Below are 21,827 nucleotides of genomic sequence, written 5' to 3' on the forward strand. Positions count from 1 at the left end.
ACTACTTTGTTACCAGTACTAGTGAAGGTAGTGAAAATTAGTAATCAGTAGGATTCCTTTTCTGTGTTTGAGTCAGTGGAACTTAATTTGCCCCATCACAATAAGTATATTGCTTTTAGATTTATTTCCCTTCACAACTTCCAGTCTCAGCATACCATTGTCTCAAATCTCTCTAGGGAAGTGGTACAGATCCTTGTCTTGTCTTTGAGAAGTTGCTGACCACTGTACTAGTCTCTCTGCCGGAGCATTTCATTATATCGCCCTAAGTATATTATAGAAAGTCATGCCTGAAATGGGACAGCCTGGAAAGCCCCAGGAAGCAACACTATTTCTGCAGGCCCTCTTTGATAAGCAGAATCTATTAGGACCATCAATTACTGGTTCTGGTTTACATTTAAGTGGATGCCTAAATAGCAGTATTTTCTAAGACCTCAAGTCCTTGTGCTTTCTCCTCCCCAAGGCTCTGGAGGGCCATGTACTGGGCTAGACAGTGACTTGGGAGGTAGAAGCTAAAATTGAGGGAATCTGACAATCTGTCACAATAGACTAGAGCTTCCACCTTTTATGGGTTTGGATTGGACTGCCACTCTTTCTTTCTTTTCAGGGAAAAGAATCTACAATAGTATCCTGCTAATCACTAGGGCCCTGCATTTATCTCTGCCCTTTTGTAATTGCTAAGTAGTAAGATCCATAGCATGGGAATGTGTTTTAATCATATTTACATTCCTAACATCTATTCCCCCTACTATTCCATGTCAGAACAATAAAGAAGGAACATCTAAAAGAGTGAGGGGGCTAATCCTAGGATTCATTCTAGTTTAGCTTGGGGAGCTATAGTCTGAGAATTACCATTAAGGCTAAAAAATGTTTTAATTAAAAGTTATATAAAATTATGATTAAGTAAGTGCTACATAATAATTGTACAGAAGTACAAATGACCATATAATGAATCCCTGTGTATCCATGTCCCTGCTGAGAAAGTTTTTTCCATCTTCTGTTGTTACATACTGATTAAATGGGCCTCTTCTGCCTTCCTTCTGGTTAGATGAATGGCTCATAGAATGTATCATTCTTGAATCTTCTGTGTTGAGTGCATAAACCTGCAGCCTTTGGTTATCATTTATGGTATCGGGTAGTATTCCGAGTCTCATGAGTCGTAATATAATACCACTGTTCTCAGTAAATACCTTTTTAGCCTTATAACTCTTGGTCATGTTTTGTCTTTCACGGAGACAGCAAGCTCCAGCTCTTGAGAATTATCTTAGACCATTTCTGAATGAGTCACAGTCTCTAACAAAAATGTATTAATTCTTGGTTAAACATTGGGAATAACTTTTGAGTGTCATGTAATAAGCCTTGTGAACTGACAAGTTGAAAGGCTTAGGTTGACTTAAATAGGATTATGAAAATAAATAAATAAATAAATAAATAGGATTATGTACAAACTTTGAAAGTATGAAGGAAAAAATTTAAACCTACTTTTGAAAGAATTCAGTAAACTATTTTTTAGCATCCATGTTTTACTAATTACTAAATTAGCAAATTACTAAAATTAATCCTGCTGCTTTACCAGTTAGGTCACAGAGTAATTTTTTAAAAGGTCCTAAAACATGCACCCACAGTAATGTTACTGCATGATAACTTCTACTAGTAGAAACCTATTCATTGCACTTATGCAAATTAGGTGGCCCTTACACTTGCTTTTATTCCATCCCATAGAAGTACCTTTGTGCCTCTGGAGCTGAGCACAGGCTGTTATAGTTGCCTTTGAGTTTAAATCTTTGTGAAAGCAGAGAAATTTTCTATTTGAGTATTTCATGTGTACAAGATTTTTCAATAATTTTTGGACACGAATATGTTGTTCCCATTCATCATTTTAAACGAAGAGACTCATTATAAATATGATAGAACTTGTTCACTTTATTTTCAAGCATCAATTGGGATAATTTTCACTTATCTGGCTGCCTAAAGTGACTTACACAACATGTAGCTTAGTTCTACCTTTTAAACCTGAGTTGTAGATTATAGACACATTTCGGTGTGCAACACATCAGTAGGCATTCCTCTTAAATTAGTTTGAGAAATTCATTTTATTTTGTACAAGGTACAGTTGGTCTCTGCACAGTGAACAAATATATTACAAATCTGGGTTATTTAAAAAAGTATTGCCATTTCATAGTCTCACTTATGCTATTGTACAATAATAGTGTTTTCTTTATTTATTTGAATTGTCTGCACACCACTTTGAGTGAAAACTGGTTTCTGTAAAATAAACAGATCTTTGCAGGTTGCCAATAAAATGCACAGTGCACGTATTTAGGTTGACCATGAACCTATGTGTGATAGCGCTAGACAGAAGTTCCTAACAGTTGCTCTGTAAGATTGAAATGTCTTTTACCAGTAACTCTTAGTTATGTGAAAGCAGCTGTTGTCAACCACAGATGAATCACACCCTCTGCCTTGCCCTTCTCCCTGTATTGCCTAATTTGAATTGTATTACATTTCTTTAAAAATCACAGAATGCTAGAGCCAAAGGATTGCTAGAGCTCCTTACCTCTCTCTACTTCCCCCCTTTTTAATACATTAGGAAAAAAGTTGCTGAGAGAGGGCAAGTAACACTCAAATCCTTGACCCCGTGCTTTAGTGGTTCTACTATGCTCCCTCTTGCTGAATTTTTCCCATAAGATAGTTGGCAAACAAGAGGTGACACCTGAAACTGGCGTGATGCTGCTTGCTTGCAGTTTGCCAGGCAGTAGTTACTGTACATGCAGGGTAGGGGAAGAAGATAAAGCCTGGGATTGAGATGAAGTTTCTCCTGGCTGATCTGACTTCACTATGCTTTTTGATCCTTGCTCTACAAAGATAATTGAGCACTTGCTGCCCTGAAATACTGAGGTAAGTCTCTATCTCTATTTCTTTCTACATATGTATGAGGAATATTTACTTGGGTCTACAAAGGAATTTTCTAATATTTATATTTCATAAGGCTTTTGTGGAAAAGAAATTTGCTATTGCTGATCACTTGCTCCCATGCACACATGCAGCATTCATGTAAGTATTCTATATTTTCCCCTAACGATAAGATTTGCTTAAGCCTTTAGTGAAGTGAGGGAGGGGGATTTACTCATTTATTTATTTTCTTGTTTTTGCTGGTAATAGCTTAAACTAATGAGTTCCATGGCAGAGTTCCAGGTTGTATCAAGGACTTCAGGACTCCCACACTTCCTGTAGCAGCTGTTCCAGCTTTGAGTTAGTTCCTCTTCTGTATACCTTTTTGGAAGTATTTTTTGCTGGTTGTTATCAGAGAATGGAGTGGTATAGGGGTAACCATTAGTTTCTTCAGTTTGCCCTTTGGTCTTTAATTCTTGTGAGAAGGTCCTCTTTTTTAGGGCTTGGGAGTTGGCTCCAGTTTGACTTAAACTGAGCCCCAGCTTACCTGTGTTCATTAGTAGTGGAAGGTATGGACACGTTTGAATACTGGGATCTGGAGCCTTAGCTCATTGTAATATGTTTTTGGCCATCTCAGTAGGTGGGGATTTTAAGGTAGTAGTACCTGATATCCTTATTTGCTGTTGACTGTAAATTTTGCATCATGTTACACCAACTGATTACAGTCCATTCTTTCTGATGATTTCATTTAGTTCCATCCAAAAGCATCATGTACTTTAAGCACCTTATTAAACTTGCTATATCCATTTTTGTCTAATTTCCCCTACACTTGTAGGTTCTATGCTACATCAGGCTCAAGATGAATGAAGAAATGCTTGAAAGCAAGTACTCTTCTAAGTTAAGGAATGCCCAACCAAATAAATTCAGGAGTCCAAATAGCTGTTTTTAGGGATACTTCTTACCAGTCTGTCTGCTTGCTTAAAGCATCATCTCAGAGTTCTGATTCACATGGAATGACTCAGGTGTTGGATGGATTGAGGGGATGTGACTAGGCTGGGATTGATGTGGCAATATTCTCAAACCTTGAATCAGCAAGATTTGGTAAAGCTGGCCTAGAAATCTTGTAGCCTGAAAGAGGCTGCTGCACTTTGGAAACTTCTTTCCCTCCTACTATCACGAACGGCAGAAGAGGGAAAGTTAATTTGTATTTATTAAAGTTTTACTTTTAAAAATTGAAGATGTTAGACTGCATACTGTAATCTTGGCTGTTATGATTTGACAGAGTAGATGTAAAGGTACAGATGTAAAGGTATTTTCGGATTGATATTAGCACAGTTTGTGTCTGTGTGCTATTTATTTTAGGTAATAAAACAGATACTGATGGTAAAAGCAACCAAAAGTACACATACATTTCAGGAGCTTTAATCTTTTCCCCTCCCAGTTCCCTTTTCCCCCAGGAAGGTTTGTGAAACCTACACTGTATGCTTTCTGAGCATCACATTTCAGAGAATTAAGTATATCAATATATATATTTAGCTGATGTTGATGAGTAGCTGTATCATAAATGTTTTAAAAGATCATGTAACCCTAGGCATTTGGGGTTGGGTGTGGGTGGGTGATAGGATTTGCCTTGGTGAACAGACCATTTGAACAATTACCCCAGTCCCACTTGGAAGCTCTTCTTTAGTTCCAGGTGAAAGTTATAACTAATACGCAGCTGGAGTCAGTATTTGAAGTCAAGGGATTGTCTTCTTTCAGAGTCAGAATATTCAGCAGAGCACATTGCAAGAGAGGCTTTTCTCTCTTAAGACTGCTTGTCCTGGGAGGGCCCATTGGCAGGGCTTTGTCTTACTGGGAGGAGGTCATAATGACCAGGAATATGGCTGTTCCTAGGTAGGTCGTATGGATTCTGGATATAGCTGGAGTTATGACCACGGCCTTCTTGGACCACACTGATTGTGGGCTCTAAGGAATATAGTGAAAAATGAGTTCAGAGAACAGATTAGCTTTGATTGCCTTGTTCAGGGGAATAGAGTTCTATTTAACTTGGTAGGGAGAGAAGCCAGGGATTTATAAATCTGTGATAAATATATGAGGGTTAGGATTGAGGCTTGCTCATGAAATGGAAAACCTAAGTGAGTATACTATCAGAATCTTAAGCTCTAGTCAAAACCAAGAGGTTTGGAATATCGTGGAGGTAGCGGTCTTAATAAGCCCAGGGAACCATAAGTGAAACTGGGAGAAGGTAGAAAATGGTGATTTAGAAACTTGCAAATGTCTCTTCTGATTGTTGATACAAATCCCAGTTTAAAAAAAAATCAGTTGAAGTATGTCCCTACTGACTCCCCACCCCCAGCATTTCTGTTTCATACTAGTCCTGGTATTTTTTTAAAAGCAGAGTTGACAAGAGAGTTTGATTTTCTGCATGAGAGAGGAGGGTAATCCTGGGAAAGACCGTTCACCTTGGATTCCTTAAAAAGCAACAAAAGAAGGGTGTGTTTTCAAAACAGGTTGAGTGGAGAGGGCGTGTTTTTACTTCAGATGTTGCACTATTGCCCTGATTTCACTAAGTTACTTATTTGAGACACCTACCAACTTCATATATATTTTTATTAGATGTCGACAAGGATGGCATATCTGTATACGGAGACCCCCTGTGCGTAGGCGACTTCATTTCTACATAGCTGCTTTCTGGAAGCTTGCAGGTGAGGATGGGTGGGTCCTTAATTGTGGCGTAAGGGTTTTCACTGCTATTCAAGGAACAAGTGCTAGAACTGCACACGGATTCTTTCATGTAATCTGTAAAGCAAGAGAGATTTCTTAGGATATGCAGGAACACAAGACTTAATTTCAATACCAGAAACAGATTGGAGTTTATGTGCCTTTAGAATCTTGGAGCTGTAAAAGCCTATGATAATCCAAGATTTCCTTCTTAAATATGTTGAAGAGTGCTTTCCAAGTAGGCAGAGTTCTTTTCCTAAATCATCTTATGATTTTGGAGGGATAGGGACATTTTTGTTCTTAGTAGTTAGGTATAGAACCAGAAAGGGATTCAGGATACTCATAATGTGCTTTCACATCTATTTAACTTTTCCAAAATCCTGCAAAGATAATTGATACTTTACATTTTATAGAAGGAAGGCCCAGAGAGCTGAAGTGGCTTAGCTAATGTCCTATAAGCTCATAAATGGCAGTGCCAAGACTTGAATGCATGCCTCAGGACTCCTTGGCCTTTGTTCTGTGGTATCATTCTTCCTTGGAATTCTTTTTGATGAGTAAGAAGCTTAGATTGAAAAGAAGGTGTGTGTTTTGGCACAGGTGTCAGCAACTTGGCAACCTTTAGGCAGCAAACTTTGGCGCATCCCTGCTCTTGAGAAGCTTGCAATCAGAGATGGGGCAGAGCGAAGTGTAATAGAGGTGTAAAAAGCACTTGAGTCTCAGGCTAGCCTTTGGAAAGTTCTTGTTTTCTCTTAAGTCTTCCAGTGTATCCTCTGAAGTCACATGCCCCGAGTTCTTATGAAAGTTAACTGAAACCCATTTTAGTAGTGTCATTTTCTGATACTAAGAGAACTCATGCTTCCTCTCCTGTTGCTCCTGAGGTGCATCACCCCAGACTACAGGGTATGTTAGAATACAAAAGGATGCAGACTAGTTTCCAAATATGAGGCAAGGTAACTGGAGCTCACTGGAGGAAGAAACTGTGTGTGTGTGTGTGTGTGTGTGTGTGTGTGTGTGTGAGAGAGAGAGAGAGAGAGAGAGAGAGAGAGAGACTGGGAGTCACAGGAAGGGGAGCCTCCTGCCCCTTCAACCTCTGTCATTTTCCCCTTTTGGGAAGATTACTGCCTCTTGTAGATCATTCCAAGTCAGGCAAGACTTGCCTGGAAAAAGCATCAGATTCTCTCTAATCTGGAAACTCTGGCCCTCATTCTTTGTGACCATCTGCCAGCCAGGGGTTCTAGAACTAAGCATGGAGTTGTAGGGGGCTTAACAGTAATGAGTGGTCTTCAGGGGTCTAAATTTCTTTAAAAGGTAGCAGATGGTGAAATTTCTGCATTTCTCAGCTCTAAATTTCTCTTTTAAGTGGTAGCAGATGGTGAAATTCTTGGAGTCTTCCACTAGAACCATCACATGCTCTCTGCTTCCAGCTTGTGAAATTAATAAATAAAAACAATAATAATAAAGTGATCATTGTAACTCAAGGGGGCACTAGATCCTGGAAGAGCAGAACTCTCCATGTGGCCAGAAGTTGAGTTGTGTGCCACCACTAATAGTCTTTTCTCCCATAACAGGTGACTGGTTGGGAGAGGGGATGAGGGGATTTACTTTTCTGGATATAAGGTTACTGATGTTTGTTTCAGTAGGTAACATTTCCTCAATCTTGTACAAAAATACATTTACCCGTTAGTTCATTGAGACATTCCTTATTCCTGTTATGTAGCTAGAGCAGTAATTATTCTTTCCTTCACTTTTACTGCTTATGAGGAAACCAAGGCTTGGCATGAGGAAGTGACCTCCACAGGGTCACACTGCTCATCAGTAGTAGGGTGAGCTCCACAACCATGCTCAGAGCATTTCCCATCTCATCCTGGCCTACAGATAGAGAGAGGTGTTGGCCTTGGTCCCATCTGAGGTGGTAGACTCTTTCTAGCATAGAACCCTAGAGAGGGGTAGGAGAAAACATTCTTGCTGGACAGTGAGCAGGCTCAGCTGCTGATGACACTCTCATAAGGAAAGGGGGATAGGAGTTCTGGGCTACAGTCTGCCCAGAGCCATATGAAGTTGCTTTTAGCGAGTACTTTATTTCTTAGTACGAGGGGCTGGGGTCATGTCCAGGAACCCCAGCATGGGCCATCTGTTCCACTTTAGGTTCTGTGAACTTGGCAGCCAGGGAGTAAGGCAGGATGAGCTGAGCTGCTGGTTTGGAAGCTGTGGACTAGAACTGCTTAAGGAGAGACTCATCTTCTAAGTGAAAAGTCCTAAAACCCCTCTTCTCTTCCCTACCCAGGCTAGCTTTACTTTGTGGTGGCTAGCTTAGTTAGTTGCATGTTTTCTAAAACTTGAAGAATAGTGATAGAAAACGTAGCCCTTATGCTAGTATCTTCACTCTGGTTAGGTCCTTTGAAACTTGTTACATCTGTGAAGAGGGCTGGGCAGGAAGGACTATGATTACTACTTTAGAAATGAGGATATTGAAGCTCATAAAGTTTGCCTAAAGTAGTTAAGGCTCAACCTGTCTTCTCTGGTATCCAATTATGGGGTTTTCCCCTTGGATCTTGTTACCTGTGCTCCTGTTCTAGATCACTAAATACAAACCATAGCTGCTTCACTTTACCCCCCAACAAGGAATACCTTCTGTCACTGAGGCCAAGCTCTCCCTACTGAGAGAGAAAGGCCAAGCTCTAACCTTTTTGTGGTTATCCCATGATTGATTTCTGGCAATGGGAGAGTCTTGAAGCTGTGGCTCAAAGCCTAACAGAGCCTCAGTCAGCCAGTAGTGCCTCTCTTCTCATTTCCACCAGAAAAGTCAAAGCTGCCTTCAAGTTTGGGGGTATACAGCGGTCTCCCTATTTCCTCCCACCCCATCAGTCCTCTGGGATACTTTCCAAGACCCCCAATGGATGCCTGAAACCATAGATAGTACTGAACCCTCTATATATTGTTTTTTCTATGCGTACATACCTGCTTAACTTATAAACTTTAGCACAGTAAAAGATTAATCATAATAACTAATAGAACAATTATAACAATATAATGTAATAGATATTGTATGAATAGGGTCTCCCAGAAGATTTTATTGTACTATACTACCCTTCTTGTGATGATGTAAGATCCTGAAATGAGGTGAATAACCTAGGGGTAGGCATTGTGACAGGCCACTATTGACTTTGATTGTGACTACTGGCTAACCGAAACTGAGGAAAGAGAAACTGCAGATAAAGGAGACTGCTGCCAATAGTTTGCTGTGCAGCAGGGGATGCACCTAAGTAGATAAAAGAGAAGTTGGGGTTGGAGGAGGGTTTTTGTTTCAGGCAGAAGCTGTACCTTTCATAAAGGGGCCAGAGGGAGAGAAAGGCTGGAGAACTGTATGTGTGGATTGAGGTGGTCAGGAGGGAGGTGTTGGATTATGGAATAATCTGGATTCTATTTCTGGGGACTGGAGGAAGGAAAGGGCAAGTCTAGCTGGAAAACTTACACTTTAGAAAGCCATTCTCTCCAGCTGAGTCATCTACCTGCCTGCCCTCAGGGAGGGTGGGGTAAGGGAAAGAGCGAGCAACCTCTCTAAGACACTTCCTCATCCTTTTATAGCCTCACCCTACCAGTCAGTCCCTGCACTTAAGGCATTTTGCAAGGAAAGGGGAAGCGTCAACCAAGGCTACCTAAGCTTTGGAGAGTCACTCCTCCAAGGCCTGTAATTAGTAGCATCAGGACTGAAGGCTTGGCTTTATAATGCCTCATCTAGTTCCTCCTCCTCCCAAATCACAGCCTTACACCATTAGATGCAGGAGGGGCCTTGGTAATGAGCCTAAACATCTTCATTTTATAAAGGAAGCAGCAAATCTAGAGAGGGGAAATGACTTTGCAAGGCCGCCTGCTGAGTGGGATCTGAACTTATTAAGGCTTTTAGGATCACAAGAACATCTAGGTAAAGTCAATATTTCACTCTTGGGGAAAACCCAGGCACTGAACATCTGTTTCTTCTCAGCCAATGACTATTATTAGAAAGCCACGCTGTCTTTTTTCCTGGACCCTAGGTTAGCAATCTTCTTTTCATTGAGAGACAAGAATATGGGGAGAGGAAAAGGGAGATTTCATAGTCAGAAGGAGAACCACACTGGCTAAAAAAAAGTTTTCTGAATGTCACTGGACTCCTAACTATCTTGGAACCCACAGTTATTGCAAGGAAAGACATGGAGGCTGGATTAGCAAAAAGCATACGGGTGGCTTCCTTGTGGCAGCAATATTGGGATTCAGGATTTTAGGATCATAAAGGTTATCGGGAGAGTACCAGAGAGAATTTTTTCTGTAGCACTTTGAAATGCCTGGCAGACAAGGAATTGAACATAAGACATTTTGTTATAGTATCATTGTGTTGCAGGGGAGAAGGAGAGATGGAGAGGTATTTAGAGGTAAAATGGAGTTAGCACAGAAGTGTGTGGTGCCATGCAACTTCAGGATGACCATGAGCAGAGGTCTAAAGTAAGTTAGAAAGGCAAGAAGGAACATTGGCTGAATTAAGACCCGGAAGGGGCCTTAGAGACGGTGCTAGTACAAAGCCATCCTTCTAACAGACTTAGAAACCAACATGCAGAAAATAAGTGTTACCTAGTCAGTGCCACACAGTAAGAAGTAGGACTAGAATCCAAGAGCTTGCTCATTGATTCAGAGAACACTCAGGCTCTTCACTCTTAATGGTTTTCATTTGGGTTGGCCCAGTAGTTTTAGGAAATAATTTCATTCCTGGTACAGACTAGTTTATTAAATGTTTATTTGGGAGTTTGGCCAGCTAGTGGTGTTTATTCCATGTCTTTGGTAAATATTTCTGTAAAGTTCCAAACTGACATTTCATTTTCCTCTTCTTGAATTCTCTTGTTCTGATGTGTTGGTTCCCAACACCTGTTGGCACATTTACCTGTAGCTTCTTTTCTCTCTAATTTTAAGGATGATAGCCAGAGTGGTGAAACAAAATCTGGCTGCAGAATCTGGCCTTCTCTGCACTTACAGGTTCAGCTACATGATCCCACAAAACAGGAATGAATGACGCTGAGGCAGAGACACTGCCCTCCTTAGTTTTACATTTATGGTTTCAAGTCTGAAAGCAGTTACCCTAATCACAATGCACAGGACAACAAAGTGCATAGGAAAGTCGTGTGCTCATTTATTGAGGTGATTGGGCCTGTCTGAACTTATCCATGCTTGAGTCATGCATATTTTCAGAGCTGGAAAGTCTCTTAACAGATTTTTCTACCCAGTTCCCGTACCTCTTTGAGAAAGAAACTGAGGTCTCACGTCACAGTGATAACAGTAAAGCTTTCTTTTCTGGTTTTCTCTTCATTACTGTTTTGGTGTTTGCCTCCATTTGGAAGATTTAAGTCAATATGCAGAAAATGGCCAGAATTGATGCTTCCAATGGAGTAATGTCCTTTGACCAGAAGCCTAGGGGTGACCTCCTGTTCTCAGATTGTTCTCTTGGGGCTGTGCACATCCTATTGTGTTCATGGAGACTTGCCCTTCTTGCTCTCTTGCTCAGAACAACCCACCTCTAGCTCACCCCACTTCTGTTAACCACTCCACCAAGGGCTGTAGATGACTAGCTCTCCTTGGTTTAGGAAATGGTTATTTCCGGTATAACTAAGGCTAAGTCTGAAAGACCAGCAGAGTAATACAGGAAATCTGGGTCAGTCTAGACCAGTGGTTCCTAAGTGTTAGTTGGGTGTTACTGAAGTACTTATTACAAATGCAGATTCCAGGACTCCACCCTATATATACTGCTTCAGAGTCTTGGGAGGATAGGGTGTGGACATCTGTAAGTTTAATAAGCTTTCCAGGTGATTCTGGTGCGCAGCTAGATCTCTGATACCCACTGGGATCTTTGCTGTCAGTCATCTCTTTCTGTATGGCTGAGACTCCTAAATAGACCTCAGAGACAAAAGGACAGCCCTATTAAATTAGTACAACCTTTTACAATATGCAAAATCTTCCCATCTGTGATTTTTATTGGATATTCACAAAAACCCTACTAGACAATAGATAGGCATAATTGTCCCAACTTGGCAGATGGAGAAACTAGGCCTTGGAGAGCTCCCAGTCTAAGATCAGTTAATACTTGACAGAGTAATAAGTGACATAGTTCCAAAGCTACCTATTTCATATATTCTGTTATTTAATGTAGGGCCTAAGCCCAGGGCAGGACCTGACCTTCATCTTTGGTTTCACTCATAGACTTTCTAGAAGGGATGATCCAGTTGCAGTTCCCATGTGCTAGGGATTAGGTCTGACCTCGCTGTCAGGGGCAGAGATCTTGCCATAAAGTATTAGCACTAGGTATTATTTTCATTCTTGTACTCCAGAAAGCCAGCAGGTGCAGGGTGGCAGTCCTCACCAGCGCAACGACAGGAGGCCTCTGGGGCAGGTAGATTGACTTTATTTCAGAATTTATAATCAATTTAACTCATACTAATTGGTGGGTAATGACATTCTACATTTCCGAAGACATTTATTTGGCGTCTATAAAAAACCCACAAGTGCTTGCTAAGCAGATGCAACTTAAATTGAGATATAAATTCATTATTATTATGATTGCTCCTCCTGAGCAGAGCTACCCAGCAGCCCCAGGTCCTGTGGTCTTTTTACTTTTTGGGGGGAGTGAGGGAAGAGATGTACGCAGTGTCTCTGGTAGAATTCCTGGTCATTTCAGATCTGTATTCTTTATCTTGCTAAGCCCTTTCTAATGGGACGTCAGGATTGGATACTCTACCTTTGAAGCCTTTGTCCATAATGTATGTGTTCTGACGTCTGTCCATTCCACAAGCACCTGCGTTAAAATAGTATAAAGAGAGAAAAATAGTGAGTGACATTTACTTAGACTGCTTGTGTTTTTGCTTTATTTTTTTTCTTGCCTTTCTTTCCCTCCCTTACCCATAAAATTAGTTCTTTAGTGATATAGGAATATTCTGGGTTTAATCTACTCTAAATCATTTTGACGATGCAGGAATTCTTACAGGGCTCAGAAGCATTAGTGGTGAGCTACAGCACCCCCTGGCATATGTAGCCCCCCCTCCTTTTCCTCTTTAACCTTAACTATGAGGGCAAGGTCTTCAGTGACGTGATCAAAGGCAGTTCTGATGCCACCTGAAGTCGCTATAGGTGAAGTTTCAAGCTCCAGAAGTATAGGATGAGGAATGAATCCGAGCCCTTTCTTAGCTTGGGGATGGGGTATGACATTCCAAATCCCAGTTCTCTTGGATCTTGGAATGGGATTGAAGACTGTTTCTTACCTCTCAGCTCTGGTCCTGCCTCCTCTCCTGGATCTGAAGTCAACTGAGTAGAGCCAGGGAGGGAGGTGGATAGTTGGCTGAGATTCTTGATTTAGTCATCTTTTCAGAATGTAGTTCTTTCCATCCATAGACTGCTCTCTTGGTTACCCATTTTTGGAGGTGGACCATTTGTATGTAATTGAGAATTGTCTTTGAAAAGTATTACTAGTATTTTCAGTCTGAAGGATTTTTCTCCCTTTTGGCTGTCAAAATTTTTCCAGCTCCTACAATGCATGGTCCTTAGCTATGCTAAGGAGGCAGGACATAAAACTTTAGGGACCAAGCTCAGGTTCTTTGCTGCTGGTGATACCAGAAAAGAAGCTGTCTGGCATTTTTAGGTTGAGTCTGTAATGACCTTGGCTCAGAGTCCTTTTCTTTTTCCCCAGCTTTTAACTGAGGACACACTACCAGGCAAGGCATGCAGCAAGTAATTACTAAAATACAATGTGACTACATTTGACCCCCCCCCCCGTCCCCCCGTTTTGGACGCTGAAGGTCAACCTGCTGCTGTTTAGATACATCCCCATACCATACCTCCTCCACAGAGTTCCTAAATTGAAGTTATAGGAATCTATTCTTATTTGCCTGCCTTCCATACACTACTGAGTGATAGAGCAGAACCAAACCAAGTTTTCCTCTAGTTTGCTATTCTTCTAAAAGGTCTATAGGTACCTGTGCCCTTCAGAAACATGACTAGCAAGCTGTATCCCTGGCATCAGTTCAGCCCTTTATACTAGACAAGGGCTTTCTTCATCCTTCCTGAGACTAGACTGTTAACTTTCCTTTTTTTTAGAACAGGAAACAGAGGGACAGTGACTTATCTGACACTAAATAAAACTACAACCTAGATCTCCCTAAGTATTCTTTCCCATTGGCCACCAGCCTGCCTTAGTGTAAGGCAAAATAGCATGATAGCATGTGGTGGCTCTGGCTACACTCTAGACTGTACATCTAGAAAGCAGGGAGAAATCTGGGCTGAGCCCAGAGGATGCTCCCTTGTGAAAGAGATGCAGCGTTGGGAGGGGGTGGTGACGGGGTTGGGAGGGTTGTATATGGTGGGGTTATTGAAAGACCTAGACATGGCTCAGGAGAACCGCAGCCAAGAGCACAGCCTCCTAGGTACAGACTCAGGGTCTTTGCAGCCCATAACTGCTCAATGCACAGATAAATCCAGAACCTTCATACTTCTGAGTGCTACTGCACCTAGGGGCCTGCAGAAGTTGGCAGAGCTGCATTTCCTTGAGCTCTAGAAATGAGCTAGAGCCTGAGGGTTGTCCAGTATACTTAAGGCGCTGCCTTAGCGAGGCCACTTCGTAGGGGGAGCTGCGTTCTCTGTTGATTCACCATGCTTACTCCTATAGCATCTATTTCTATAACTCCACATCCTCCCACAGCAGGACTGACTTTGCAAGTCTCCTTTTTTCATCTTTCTCAACCCACTAGCGTGAGCCTAATACAGAACAGATAGGATGTTGGTTGACACATCCTTCCCTAGCCTCTCCAGATCCCTGCTTGACAACCCTACCCTATGATCTGGGAGAGCTTGACCTGAGCCAGAGGTGGGTTTGAGGTCTCTCTGGGGGACATCGGGCTTGTCATCCACACCCACAGGGTCCAGAGAGCCCCAAAGGTGTTCCCACCCTCAAGTCATTTCTCAGTGGTTTGGGGTTATATTCTGTGGCCTATAGGACGTACAGTTATGTTGTGTTCCTTTCATTTAATAGCAGTTTGTCCACATCCACTGACCACAATGGGAGCAGAAGGGGGATGAATCGAGGCAAGCTTCCTTTAGATAGGCGATTGGGCTTGTAGACTAACCATGTTGAGAGGAGGAGGGCTCAATAGGGAGAGGTCTGGGACCATGGGGGTGAGTCAAGGGGCAGGAAGGAGTAGGGCAGGTGCTGGGTCTGACCTGGTGAGTGTGGCTCAGCGGGGCGGCTGAGGTGTCTAAGTTCAATGTAGAAGTCCTCGGGCGGGTACCTGGCCTCCAGGGCACTGATCTGGAAATGGGAGTCTAGTGAGAGGAATGACAGGGAGGAGCCATTATTCCCAGGGCCCTGGTATGGTGAGGGGTGGTGGTAGGGTAATGGAAGGGGTGAGGGTCAGGGTAGGATAAGCTGGAAGGAATTAGGGCCCCTGTGTATAATATCCAAAGGGGCTAGGGCCAGGGGGATCAGTTAAAGTTGAGGCCATCTACCTTTCCTCCCTCACCCCCACCTCTCACCCCCCGAATTTGGTGCCCACTAGGGCAGTGGGACAAAGGAAAGAAGCCCTTGGAAGGGAGTACCTTGGCAGGGCCTGGCTCAGGCAAGAGCCCCTTTCCTAGACAGTGAATACATTTTTTGCCTGCATCTGGAAGCCCCATATCCAGGCCCTAGCTGTTTCCTCTTTGTGGTCCCTGGGTCATAGCCACCCTCTCCCCTAATAGAAATGGAAGGGCATCCTGGGCTTCATTTGCTTATGAGAACTGAAACAAGGACTTAGGTTTCCTCCCCATACCCCTTCTCCCTGGGGGAACCCATGCTCAGGATTCATCTACTAACCTCCCTTGGAGCTAGAACAGGGCCCTCTTCAGTGTGGGCTGAAAAAGGAGACTAGGTGGGCATGATGGTAGGAGACCAGACTCAAACCACTACTGACCTAACACGTTCACAAAGCTGTAGGGGGTCCAGCCTGCTGTGTCTCTGTCAAGGGACTTGTTACTGAGCTGTTTGGAGAGTAGGAGAGCAAGTTAATCCCTTTGCTCCCAAGGTGCCCCTGCCCAGCCTTCACATTTTGCCCAGCACACTTACGATGATCATGCCCCACCTCCATTTTAGATCATTGAGGAAAAGGAAGAGCTAGGTGGACCTTGGCATGACGACAGATCAGGGAGCAGAATCTACCCCATTCTGAGCTCTCTGGCTGAACCTGTAGGGTTTCCAGACCTTGGGACAAAGTAGTGCAGGGCAGCCCAATAGCCAAGAAATGGCCTGAGCCTAGCTGGTTGGCTCTGCCAGGGGAAGTAGGTCAGCCAGGTGGGGTTGAGCTGTAGAACAGGCTCTGGCAGTGTCTCAGATGCAACATGAGTCCATCTCCAGCACAGAGGGAGGTGCTGAGGCTGTTTGCAACATCACTGTCACCTCTGCTACCTGACCTGGCCTGTGTGTGTCTCCCTTTTGTGTCAGCAAGGGAAAGCCTCGTCCTTGGCATTGTTTCCCTCTAACCTGCTGCAGTCTTGATAATGTGGCTCTAGTTAATCAAGAGCCTCCTACTAGGAAAATCTAGATTCCCTTCCCTGAGCTTCCGGCTCCTCAGATAAGCCTAAAGCTGAAGCTAAGCTGAGCTGAGAAGATATATGGGAAGAGGGGCCAAAGCTATGGGGATGATGGCCACAGACTTTGCACTGGGGCCTCAAGGCACCCTGAATCCAGCACTGCCATTTCCTAGGAAAACTGAGGCTGAGAACAAGTAGAAGAAAGTAGTCTTGGGGTGCTAACTTGACAGTGGTTGCCCTTGGGGTTGTACGGTGTCTATGTTATTGTTAAGGGGTCCAGGCTGCACTGCTAAGGGGCTGTGGGCCAGACAGGGAGAAAGGATTCCCAGGACTCTAGGGCAGAGGCTTAGAATATGGAAACTGCTTCTGTCCATGTTCTCAACACAGGAAGGATATTACAGGAAGCCAGGAGCTTGGGGATTGCCCTCCTAACAGTCCCGCCATTGTATTTATGCATGTGCAGGTGTGTGTGTGTGTGTGTGTGCGCGCGCGGGCGCACACGTGCACATGCTTAGGTGGTGTCAGGAGGTGTGCAACATAAGCCTGTCAGACCTTTGTGGTCCTTGAGGCTTTTCTACAATTCTGAACTCCCTGCTCTACCAAGTATGGGTCCTGGCACTCCAGGGGGCTCCCTCCACATGTGGGCTGAAACATCCTCGCCCAAGAACCTGTGATTATAAGAGGAGCTCTTGCCATCAGCCAGGGTTATGCTGGGTGGGAGCTGTAAAGGGAGGACCCTGTGCAGGGTGCTGCACACCTGTCCTGGAAGGCCCGTAGGGCTTGCTGTCCATGAGAACACTGGGTATGGCTGATGTTTGGGTTTCATATTCCGTGTGTGTTCTGATTGAGAAAAATGGTTGCAGGTAAAGGGCACCTGGGTTGCTCAGTTGGTTCATGATCCTAGGCTTTTGGGATTAGGCCCCACATTGGGCTCCCTGCTTGGCTCTCCACCTGCCTGTCTCCACCCTCGCTCATAGGTTCTCTCGCTCTCAAATAAAATCTTAAAAAAAAAAAAAAATGGTTGTAGGTATGTGGCAATAACGTGAATGCCAGATATAAGCATCAGGTGGGTACCTGAGTAATAGTAGTTACACTCGAAGGTGCTGGTTACATGTATCCTGTGGAGAGGCACCGTAGTGATAGTGGTAGGTGGTGTAGTGTTTTGATTACATGTTATATGGCAAAAGTGCCTACATGGTTTATGTGAAGAGACGGCTCCACGTGATGATCACCTGATTTGGTACCAGTTCATTACACACAGGTGTGTGGGGGTATATATCCTATAGAATGATGCTATGGGTGGGTTATACATGATGTCTGCTGGTTACATGGCACTTGTAGGTTCCATATAACCTGCTGGCTTCCTGTTAAATACTTCCCAGTGTTTACATGTCCCATGGATCACAGGGCTGTGTTTAATGTTTTGGCAGTTGGTTCCACATGAACCCTCCAGGTGGAGTGCAGGAGTGAGGGCTCATTGGGAGGACAGTGGGTAGGGGCTAGGGAGTCAAGGGCCCGGTACCTTGGTGGGGCTGTTCCTGTCCAGAGTGCTGGCCTGGCTGGTGGCAGGCCCCCCGCACGCCAGTGTGTGGTAGCTGGAATTGGAAAAGCACTGGGCATGGCTGCTACTTTGAGACAAATCTGGGAAGAGAACAAGGTGCCATACCATCATACCCCTGCCCCTGGCATGAGATACCCCAATATTAACACTTGGGCTGGGCAGCCTTGGGAGTGCTCTGCAAAGAGAGACACCTAAGTCCCCCATCCCCCAGCTTTCTGGTATCCACTATCTCCACAGAAATCTGTAGAGCCTTGTCTCTTCCTTCATGGTATCCCTCCCTGCAGGATGCAGGTTAGGCTTGCCAGGGTGGAGGGTGGCACTCAGCAACTAGAGCATGGATGAGGAGTGTTGGCTCTGACAGCCTCATATGTCCCTGAGTTGCTACTGAGGGCTGTGCTGACGACCCTCCCCTGCCACCCTCTGAGATCTATCCCAGGAGTGAGGCCATAAAGAGAATCCTCTTAGTCCCAGTGCTGCCCTCTTGTGGATTCCAGGACCCCTCCACAGCATTGGGGAATTCCAGTGGAATGGTGTGGGAAGTCAGCCAAACTTACTCATTATAGTCACAGAAGAAAATCCCCAAATCATCTCTGTGGGCTTGGAATTTCACCAGGGGATATGTGCTTTGGCTGAAACCCAGGGAGGCAAGTAGGCCAGGAGCTCTCTGAAGGCAAGGTCACACCTAGGCTGCCCCTGTTTACCCTGTAGCACCTGGCATGGAGTTGGGACATGTTAGGCAGTACTTAGCAGGAATGGGCTGATGTGATCTTGGTTTTCTAAATCCAAGATGCAGGAGGCTACAGGTCAGCCATAAGTTAATGGAGCTAGCTGGACAACGTGATGATCCTTGTGCTTACCCAGATAGGCCCAGCATTGTGTGGCCCAGGGCTATGGGCAATTTCAGAGCATTTTGATCTCTTCTGTTTAACTAAATATGCAGCAAACGGCCTCATTTCTAAGGCAGCAGTCCAGGGTTCTGGCACAACAGCCCCACCTCCACCTCATTCAGACTCTAGATAGAATGCCCATTGGAGATATTATCAAATTTGTGGACATCCTGGGTCATTGCCCAAACTTTTAACTCACCCTTCACCCCAAGTCAGGCACCATCCCCTTCCACTGTATCAATAGGACCCTCCTAACTCTGGGAACTGGGAGGGGGAGTTGCTCTGAGGCCTTCACCAAGGAAGCAAAGATGGGACAGGGCTTGGAAATAGCCCCAGGGCCAGTTTGGGCCAGGAAGAGGTTCCCCTGGAGTTAGGAAAGTTACTGTTTAGTGTAGGTGTTTCTGTGGCCAAAGCCCAGTGAGAAAGTTGGGAAGCTCTGGGGAAATGGAAGGAGGCTCCTAATCATAGCTGCTCAGAGCTAGGCACCCAGGAAATGACATTCTCATAAAACCCTATCTACCTTTTCCAAGTAGGCTCCTGCTCCCCACCTGCGTTGTCTCTCCAGGAGAATCTGAGCATCCAGCCCCAGCAGGACAATCCTGCAAGCATGACCACTTTAAGTTCGACAATAAACCTGGGTCTCCCCAGGGATATCATGTGGCTCTTCCTGGTGTGTGTGGGTGGATGTGTGTGTGTAGGAGAGGGGATGCTGAGGGCATAGCCCTTACCTGAGAGCGAGTAGTCGGTGCTGGTCATCCTCATGGCAGGTGTATAGGAGACACGGGGAGCCAGGTCACGGCCTTTCTCTTTCTGTCGCCGCCGGCGCCAAGCAAACAGGCCCAGCAGCACCACAATGAGGAACAACAGGAGGACGATGCCTGTGACAGCACCCACTGAGTGCCGCTCTGCACCCAGCGCTGGGCTGATCTTGGTGTAGGGATTCAGCTCCTCCATCATGAGGGCAGCTGCGGATGGAGGGAGGACCTGAGTGGGGCAGGCCTCCTTGCGCTTCAGATCTTGGCTCAGAGCCTAGAACCCTCTAACTTTAGGAGACCTGGGTGTTCTGGTCTTTGGCCCTATTCAATCCTTTTGTTACCCTATCCTTCACTGTGCCTGTTTCTTCCAACTGCCTACAGGGGATGGAGTTTCAGTGACATGGCAAAGAAAAGATGTAATCTGGATGGCAAATAAAATAACAAATGTTTACTGAGTACTTTGTTCTAAAAACTGAGTTACAGATATTAACTCATTTGATCTTCCCAGCAGCCATATGAGATAGGGACTGTTTAATTATTTCTCTTTCACAGATGAAGAATCTAAGTCATCGCGAGGTTAGATAACTTACCCAAGCTCATATAACCAGTAATTGGTAAAGTCAGGTTCCTCAGAAGTTGGGAAAACTTGCTTACCAGTTGTGTGACTCCCAAGTCCTCAGTTTGCCCATTTGTAACATGGGGACAGTAATCCCACCCTCCCCAGGGAACTGTGAACACCATATGACAGACTGGCAATGAAAGTGCATTTGTGCCCAGGATTATTGTCTACAAAACCCCTCATGATGATAAATGTGTAGGCTAACTCTCCATACCGTTGCTGCTCCATACTGATCTAAGCCCACAGTGGGGGTCATCCTGCTGCCTGGCACCGCTTAGACTTCTACTTGGCTATCAGCAACTGGCTGACTGGAGCTAGCGAACATCCTTGGGGAAGTAACGTGCTGTGTTATCATACTCTTTATCATCAGGATGCAATGGGAGTGTCTTATGGCCCCCATAAGAGCCCATTCTCATTCCTCATCCTCTAGAACAAACGATATAATCCCTTGTTTGCAGCACTTCACAAAGGGTTCTTATGTATACAAAAATCAGTTATTGTTTGCATATGTGCCAGGACTGTGCTGAGTCCTCTATTCGTATTATCTCCACCTGGTCCTCACAACTGTACTACGGGGTGTCCTCTGAGTGTAGAGCTGGAGCCCAGGTTGAGCCCTTTTGGACTCCTTGGCCCTCAACAGAACCTTGTACTGTGCTGGGAGACAAAGATTAATCTACCCTTCCTACTTTGCATGTGGAATAGTAAGCCCAGTAAAATGAAATGACTTGCCCAGGACATCTAGCAGGTAATGGCAGGACCAGAATTTGGCCTATCTTCGGCTGTCCATTGGCCTTTCCACAGGACTAGCTGTGGTTACCCTTGTTTGGCTCACAGGAAACTTGGCCAAGGATGAGCATGGGGAAGCCAAGACTGAGAGGCTCCTGCTCCATCTGCCTTTAATACACAGTACCTGTAGCCTCTGCCTCCCCCTCTGCAACATAACCCTTCTGGTCTCCTTCCAAAAGTAAAAGGGAAGTCACAAACTGTCCTTATGAAATCCAGTTGTTCCCACTGGAATCTTTTTAGGTCCTGCCTCCATGGGGTTCTCTCCAGAGCCCCCTACCTAGGGACTCTCTCCACCTGTGTATTACCTTGGTCACACCGGATTCCTTTGAATCCAGAGCTGCAGTAACAGGTACCAGTGACGTGATCACAGGTGGCATTGTTCATGCACTCACATAGCTGCTGACACCCGTAGCCAAAGGTTCCTGGGGCACATCCTGTGTAGCATGAAGAAGAGATGGGATAGCCAGTGAGATACACCCATTCTCCCCATCCCACTGTGGTTCAGTTTTGATGCCTGGGGGTGGACAGAGCACCTTAGCCCTGAGTGGGGGATACCCACTCCTACTTCCTCCTCACTTGACGCATTCATGCAGCATTTTCCACATGCCAGGCCCTGTGCGGGGTGCCATTGAGGCTTCAAAGAAGAATTCAAGAAGTCTGTCTCCAGGGGTGCCTGGGTGGCCCAGCTGGTTAAGCGTTTACCTTCAGCTCAGGTCATGATACCAGCGTCCTGAGATTGAGCTCCAAGTCGGGCTCTCTGCTCAGCAGGGAGTCTGCTTCTCCCTCTTCCTCTCCCTTCTGCCCCCTGTTCATGCGCTCACGCTCTCTCCTCTCTCTCTCTCTCTCTCTCTCTCTCTCTCTCTCGTGTTCTTTCTATTCAAATAAAATCTTTTAAAAAAAACCTGTCTCTTTTTATTCCTTCAGTACCCTCTCAGGACTCTGTTCTCTCAGCATCCTCCATCCTTCCCCTCCCCACAACTGGAGGAAGAAACTCTATAAACACTGATGTAGACATGACCTTCTTCAGCCTTTTTTCTTGG

The 21,827-nt window shown here is 44.7% G+C and overlaps 1 protein-coding gene and 1 long non-coding RNA gene across 7 annotated transcripts in view; one reads left to right on the top strand and one right to left on the bottom strand.

The window, feature by feature from the left end:
• Positions 1-2,071: 2,071 nt before the first annotated feature.
• MEGF11 (multiple EGF like domains 11) overlaps positions 2,072-21,827 on the bottom strand; it is a 344,857-nt gene continuing 325,101 nt past the window's right edge. For 2 of the 6 annotated variants that reach the window (XM_072809210.1, XM_072809211.1), the window contains 8 exons: positions 21,093-21,221; positions 19,356-19,592; positions 17,702-17,820; positions 15,564-15,630; positions 14,836-14,937; positions 12,365-12,421; positions 5,482-5,688; positions 2,072-4,854 (listed from right to left, as the gene is read on the bottom strand). In XM_072809210.1, coding sequence (XP_072665311.1) covers positions 4,694-4,854; positions 5,482-5,688; positions 12,365-12,421; positions 14,836-14,937; positions 15,564-15,630; positions 17,702-17,820; positions 19,356-19,592; positions 21,093-21,221 — 1,079 coding nt within the window. In that variant the 3' untranslated portion in view covers positions 2,072-4,693. Of the gene's footprint in view, positions 4,855-5,480; positions 5,689-12,364; positions 12,422-14,835; positions 14,938-15,563; positions 15,631-17,701; positions 17,821-19,355; positions 19,593-21,092; positions 21,222-21,827 lie in introns of those variants that run through there. The other 4 variants (XR_012022801.1, XM_072809213.1, XM_072809212.1 and 1 more) reach the window with 4 other exon arrangements.
• LOC140623139 (uncharacterized) lies at positions 4,527-21,608 on the top strand. Its single transcript, XR_012022802.1, has 3 exons — positions 4,527-5,024; positions 5,506-5,594; positions 21,398-21,608. It is a non-coding gene; the product is annotated as an uncharacterized lncRNA (long non-coding RNA).

This window comes from Canis lupus, chromosome 32 (genome assembly GCF_048164855.1).
Source record: "Canis lupus baileyi chromosome 32, mCanLup2.hap1, whole genome shotgun sequence".
NCBI lineage: Eukaryota > Metazoa > Chordata > Mammalia > Carnivora > Canidae > Canis > Canis lupus.